General features: G+C 42.4%; 1 protein-coding gene across 1 annotated transcript; it reads right to left on the reverse strand.

The window, feature by feature from the left end:
• Nucleotides 1-301: 301 nt before the first annotated feature.
• On the reverse strand, nucleotides 302-1951 carry RNASE6 (ribonuclease A family member 6). Its single transcript, XM_055436007.2, has 2 exons — nucleotides 1685-1951; nucleotides 302-1093 (listed from the first exon to the last, which is right to left on the reverse strand). The coding sequence occupies exon 2, from the start codon at nucleotides 1086-1088 to the stop codon at nucleotides 624-626; it is 465 nt and encodes a 154-aa protein (XP_055291982.1). The 5' UTR covers nucleotides 1089-1093; nucleotides 1685-1951; the 3' UTR covers nucleotides 302-623.
• Nucleotides 1952-6517: the final 4566 nt, after the last annotated feature.

A 6517-nucleotide genomic window follows, 5' to 3' on the forward strand; every position in this document is an offset into this window, starting at 1 on the left:
TAGAGCCTGTGTATGAAATACCGTTAGCACTGTATCAGCGCCGCCTCCAACAAACACAGACAATTATTTCAGGGGAAATATGTAAAGCCATGAGCAGAGTTTGAAGGGATGGAGAATTGTCGTGCCCTTTAATCCCAGAAACACAGGAAGAGTGACATGGCAGAGGCCCCAGGTTGCTAAATAACCTCAAAGTTTGCCTAGGGCCAAAGCAGTTCTTAGAATGTTGGCAAATGCAGGCCTAGATAGCTCCAGGCTGGCAATGACATGAAAGGGATCTCAAACATACTTATACACACACTCATTATAATGCAACCAAAAATGGCTTTATTGCTCTGAACACAGTACAGCAAACGTTAGCCAAATTCCTAAGGTTAAAAATACGGAGGTCTGCACCCTCCTTTACCCTTTTACCTACTACCTTCCTTCAAAACGCAGAGCTCCAAAGCAGAAAAGAATCTGACTTTTTGTTGTTGCTGTTCCAACTCTGGTCTGGTATCCTCATCACTCTAATTTTTCCAATACTCTCCTTTTTCATTCTTTGGGAACCAGGACAATCAATAAAAGACAAGAGAATCAGAGGAGATCATAAGAGAATTTGTGCTGAGTGAGAAGCAAAGTGATCTTTAAACAATCTTATCTAAGTGCACGGGAACCAAATGATAAGGGGGGTCGGTCTTCTGAGGGGGGTCACAGGCGACAATGAAGAATTTGTATTGGGCGTCGTCACGGTAGCGGCAGTCAGGATACCGTCCCGCAATGAAACTGCACTGAGTCAGGTTGACAGGCTTTGGACTCTGGTGACAGTTGTGGCGGCCATTCTTACAGATGAGGTTGGGCAAGTCACAGACAGCAGTCACATCCTGGAAGAAGTCGTGCAGAAAGGTGTTTTCAGGTTTACAGTGCCGAGTGTAGTTATTGACACCATTCATTGCCTTGTTGCATTGGAGAAGCCTTGGCTGTATGTGCTGAATTTCAAACCAGCGAGCCTTGGTGAGATTTTTTGGCACAGCACAAAGTGGACGCACTGACCACCACATTCCCAGCAGCAATAAGAGGAGAGAAGAACGTCCCAGAAGATGTGGCCCCATCTTTTCTGTGCAAGGAGAGAGAAAGTAGATCTTAGCAGTAGAAGCAATAAGAGAGAAATTATTGCTCATAACCATTCAGATTTTTATTCTGCCTTTTAAGATTTCATAGCTCTTTCTTTTTTTTTTTTTTTTTAACCATCTTCTTTCTCACTTGAGTCTCACAATTTTGAAGAAACTAAAGACCAGTGAGGAGGAATTTGAGGTAAGACAACCTTTCCTTTGATTGGTAGATCTTGTTCTTTTCTTTGACCTGCACTCGTGTGTTTGATGCTGCCCATGTCAGAAACCTTGTCTCTTCCTAGGACTTCCTTGGTGGTCCAGTAGCTAAGACTCTGAGTTCCCAATGCAGGGGGCCCAGGTTCAATCGGTCCGGAAACTAGATCCCACATGCCACAACTAAAGATCCTGCATGCTGTAATGAAGATCAAAGATCCTGCATGCAGCAACTAAGACCCAACGCAACCAAATAAATAAATATTTTTACAAAGAAAAAGAAACCTTGTCTCTTCCTTCCTGAAACATTTACCCTCCTTCTATTTGACCTGGATCTCCCAGTTATCTTCACTGCCCACTCTCTCCCCAGCTGTGGGGCTTACCAGGTCTCCACGATGCGGCTCCAGCAGCAGTAGTTAGTCCCAGGGCCAGGAGCTTTTGTCTGTTGTTCTCCTCCCAGTCATGCTAGGTCTGCCTGCGTGGGGAAGGGTTCTGAACCCTAAGAGAGATAAAACTATAGCTTGGAAGATGAATTTCTTGTGGACAGTGTGAATGAAACACTTAGATTTTCAAACCTGCTGTTTAAAATAGTATCAATTACACTCTAGACACAGGGAGAATAAGCTTAATTTAAAAACAGTGAGACTCAAAACACAGTTTTGAGGAACTGATCACTTCCTGATATGAAATGGTATTTCCTTCCTTACTTGAAGCTTCATTTTTTTTTCAAGTTTTAAGTTCCTTAGGAGAAAATATACATGAAAATCTGATGTAATAACTGCCACATACTTGGTATGTGAATTTCAACAATAGACTTGAATGAATTATTCATTTATGTGTATGTTTTTTAGGCCAGCTACTAGGCTACTCTGATTCATGAACTCATGATAGAGATAGGTAAATGGACTAATACATAATATATTAATAAATATAAGTAGCACTTACAGCTGTGATCAAGGTAACTGGAGACAGTAGCTGCTGCTGCTGCTAAGTCGCTTCAGTTGTGTCCGACTCTGTGCAACCCCATAGATGTCAGCCCACCAGGCTCCCCCATCCCTGGGATTCTCCCGGCAAGAACACTGGAGTGGGTTGCCATTTCCTTCTCCAATGCATGAAAGTGAAAAGTGAAAGTGAAGTCGCTCAGTCGTGTCTGAGTCTTGCGACCCCATGGACTGCAGCCTACCATGGGGTCAGGCTCCTCTGTCCATGGGATTTTCCGGGCAAGAGTACTGGAGTGGGATGCCATTGCCTTCTCTGGGAGACAGTAGAAAGGAGGTATTTTTGGAAGTCACACCTGCTCTGAGCTTTGAGGATTAATTAGAAGTTAGGTGAAGAAGATGGCAAGGGCATCCCAAAGAGGAAATTGTAAGAAGAGACCCGTACATATGAAGCAGGGCACATTTAGGGTATTTGCCTGTTAAACCTTTTCATACCTTTTCATTGGGGCTGCAATATCCTTATTCAGAACCTATTGTCTCATAGGGGACTCACATAAAAGTTTCCTACATGGACTCTCTGCCTTTAGTCCCTTTTGCTTCCAATCCAATCCATTCTACACATTACTTCCAGATTAAAATTTCTTGAGCATAAATGTAACAGTGAAACACTCTTGCCCAATACTTTTAATGGCTCCAATAATCTTCAGGGTAAAATTTAGTCTGTTTATAGCAAAGTTACAGGATACAAAGTTAATATACAAAAATTGGTTGCTTTTTTATGTACCATCAATGAACAATTGGGATTTGAAATAAAGACACTAACATTTCCATTAACACCAAAGAAAAATGAAATACTTAGGTGTAAATCTAATAAAATATGTACAAGATTAATATGTTCTGTTCTGTTTTGTTCTGTGGAAAACTATAAACTCTGATGAGATAAATCAAAAGAGTATATAAATAAATGGGGAGATGTTCCATGTTCATGCTGAAAGAAACCGGAACATGTCATCCCAAAATATGGCTCTTTGACATAAAAATTAAATAAGCAAGGTGACAATATACAGCCTTGACGCACTCCTTTTCCTATTTGGAACCAGTCTGTTGTTCCACGTACAGTTCTGACTGTTGCTTCCTGACCTGCATACAGGTTTCTCAAGAGGCAGGTCAGGTGGTCTGGTATTCCCATCTCTCTCAGAATGTTCCACAGTTTATTGTGATCCACACAGTCAAAGGCTTTGGCATAGTCAATGAAGCAGAAATAGATGCTCTTCTGGAACTCTCTTGCTTTCTCCATGATCCAGCGGATGTTGGCAATTTGATCTCTGGTGCCATCATAAGGAACATCATGAGTACATCATGAGGAACGCTGGGCTGGAAGAAGCACAAGATGGAATCAAGATTGCTGGGAGAAATATCAATAATCTCAGATATGCTGATGACACTACCCTTATGGCAGAAAGTGAAGAGGAACTCAAAAGCCTCTTGATGAAAGTGAAAGAGGAGAGTGAAAAGGTTGGCTTGAAGCTCAACATTCAGAAAACAAAGATCATGGCATCTGGTCCCATCACTTCATGGGAAATAGATGGAAAAACAGTGGAAACAGTGTCAGACTTTATTTTTTTGGGCTCCAAAATCACTGCAGGTGCTGATTGCAGCCATGAAATTAAAAGACGTTTACTCCTTGGAAGGAAAGTGATGACCAACCTTGATAATATATTAAAAAGCAGAGACATTACTTTGCCAACCAAGGTCCGTCTAGTCAAGGCAATGGTTTTTCCCGTGGTCATGTATGGATGTGAGAATTGGACTGTGAAGAAAGCTGATCGCCGAAGAATTGATGCTTTTGAACTGTGGTGTTGGAGAAGACTCTTGAGAGTCCCTTGTACCGCAAGGAGATCCAACCAGTCCATTCTGGGGGAGATCGATCCTGGGTGTTCATTGGAAGGACTGATGCTGAAGCTGAAACTGCAATACTTTGGCCACCTCATGCGATGAGTTGACTCACTGGAAAAGACTCTGATGCTGGGAAAGGTTGGGGGCAGGCGGAGAAGGGGACGACAGAGAATGAGATGGCTGGATGGCATCACCAACTCTGTGGACATGAGTTTGAGTGAACTCCGGGAGTTGGTGATGGACAGGGAGGCCTGGCGTGCTGTGATTCATGGGGTCGTGGAGAGTCGGACACAACTGAGCAACTGAACTGAACTGAACTGAACTGACATAAAAATTATTTTGCATTGAAGGCAATTAAGAATGACGAAGTGCAAAACAAGCTTCCCCCCTTTCTGTCCAAAGGCAGAAAATAAATTTCTTTTTACTGGAGAGAAACTGTCATCATCCCAGTGAGGACACCAGTGGAATCTGCAAATGAATCTCAAAAACTATCTTTTTAGCTACTTCTTCACCATTTACTATCCAGAGATAGTATGGTGAGGGGTATACTATCTCTGGTCTCTGGGATACTATCCAGAGACCAACCCCTTTGTCTTGTCAGTTCTTTACAGAGGTATTGTTTCTTTGTCTAAAAGGTATAAAAGCTTCCTGCTGTGTTCACTTATTTGGATTTTCATTTTCTTGTGAACGCTCCCATGTGCATGTGAACATTTCATAAAATTTGTATCCTTTTATTCTATTGATCTTTGTCAGCTGAATTTTCAGACCCAGCCAAGGAACCTAAGAGTGCTAAGGAGAACTTTCTTCCCATACAATGACATTATGCACTTGTCAAAAATGTGTACATCAAGAACAAATTCTAGTGTAAATTGTGGACTTTAGTCAATAATAATGTATTTTTAAAAAAATAATTTTATTTATTTATTTGCTGCATCTGGTCTTAGTTGCATCATGTGAGCTATTTTGTTGTGACATACAGAATTTCTAGTTATCACGTGTGGGTTCAGTAGTTGCTGTGCCCAGACTCCGAAGTGCACGGGCTCAGGTGTAGGCTTAGTTGCTCTGTGGTATGTGGGATCTCAGTTCCTGGACCAGGGATTGAACCTGAGTCCCCTTCATGGCAAGGTGGATTCTTAATCACTGGATCATCAAGGAAGTCCCAGTATTAATGTATTAATGCTGATTCATCAATTGTAACATAAGCACTACAGTAAAGTAACACGTGGTTCCAAATAGGAAAAGGAGTACATTAAGGTTGTATATTGTCACCCTGCTTATTTAACTTATATGCAGAGTACATCATGAGGAATGCTGGGCTGGAAGAAGCACAAGCTGGAATCAAGATTGCTGGGAGAAATATCAATAACCTCAGATATGCAGATGACACCACCCTTATAGCAGAAAGTGAAGAGGAACTCAAAAACCTCTTGATGAAAGTGAAAGAGGAGAGTGAAAAAGTTGGCTTGAAGCTCAACATTCAGAAAACAAAGATCATAGCATCCGGTCCCATCACTTCATGGGAAATAGATGGGGAAACAGTGGAAACAGTGTCAGACTTAATTTTTTTGGGCTCCAAAATCACTGCGGATGCTGATTGCAGCCATGAAATTAAAAGACGCTTACTCCTTGGAAGGAAAGTTATGACCAACCCAGATAGCATATTAAAAAGCAGAGACATTACTTTGCCAACAAAGGTCCATCTAGTCAAGGCTATGGTTTTTCCCGTGGTCATGTATGGATGTGAGAGTTGGACTGTGAAGAAAGCTGATCGCCGAAGAATTGATGCTTTTGAACTGTGGTGCTGGAGAAGACTCTTGAGAGTCCCTTGGACTGCAAGGAGATCCAACCAGTCCATTCTAAAGGAGATCAATCCTGGGTGTTCATTGGAAGGACTGATGCTAAAGCTGAAACTCCAATACTTTGGCCACCTCATGGGACGAGTTGACTCCCTGGAAAAGACTCTGATGCTGGGAGGGATTGGGGGTGGGAGGAGACGGGGACGACAGAGAATGAGATGGCTGGATGGCATCACCGACTCTGTGGACATGGGTTTGGGTGAACTCTGGGAATTGGTGATGGACAGGGAGGCTTGGCGTGCTGTGATTCATGGGGTCGCAAAGAGTCAGACACGACTGAGCGACTGAACAGAACGGAATGGAACAGTAAAGTAGCATGTTAATAGTAGGAAAATTGTGAACTGTGTGGTTAGGAGAAGAGAAAAGGAAGAAGAGGCATATGGAAACTCTTTGTACTTTCTACTAAATTTTTCTGTGAATCTAAAATTTTGTCCTGGGGACTTCCCTGGTGGTCCAGTGATGAAAAATCTGTTTTCCAATGCAGAGGACAAGGGTTCGGTCTCTGGTCCAGGAACTAAGATCCCAC

Source organism: Moschus berezovskii, chromosome 9 (assembly GCF_049115385.1).
Source record: "Moschus berezovskii isolate FMDL1 chromosome 9, NW_MosBer_1.0, whole genome shotgun sequence".
NCBI classification, from domain to species: domain Eukaryota; kingdom Metazoa; phylum Chordata; class Mammalia; order Artiodactyla; family Moschidae; genus Moschus; species Moschus berezovskii.

Bases quoted from the DNA above. Each gene is read 5' to 3' on its own strand.
- RNASE6 (XM_055436007.2), bottom strand. From the start codon at position 1,088: ATGGGGCCACATCTTCTGGGACGTTCTTCTCTCCTCTTATTGCTGCTG.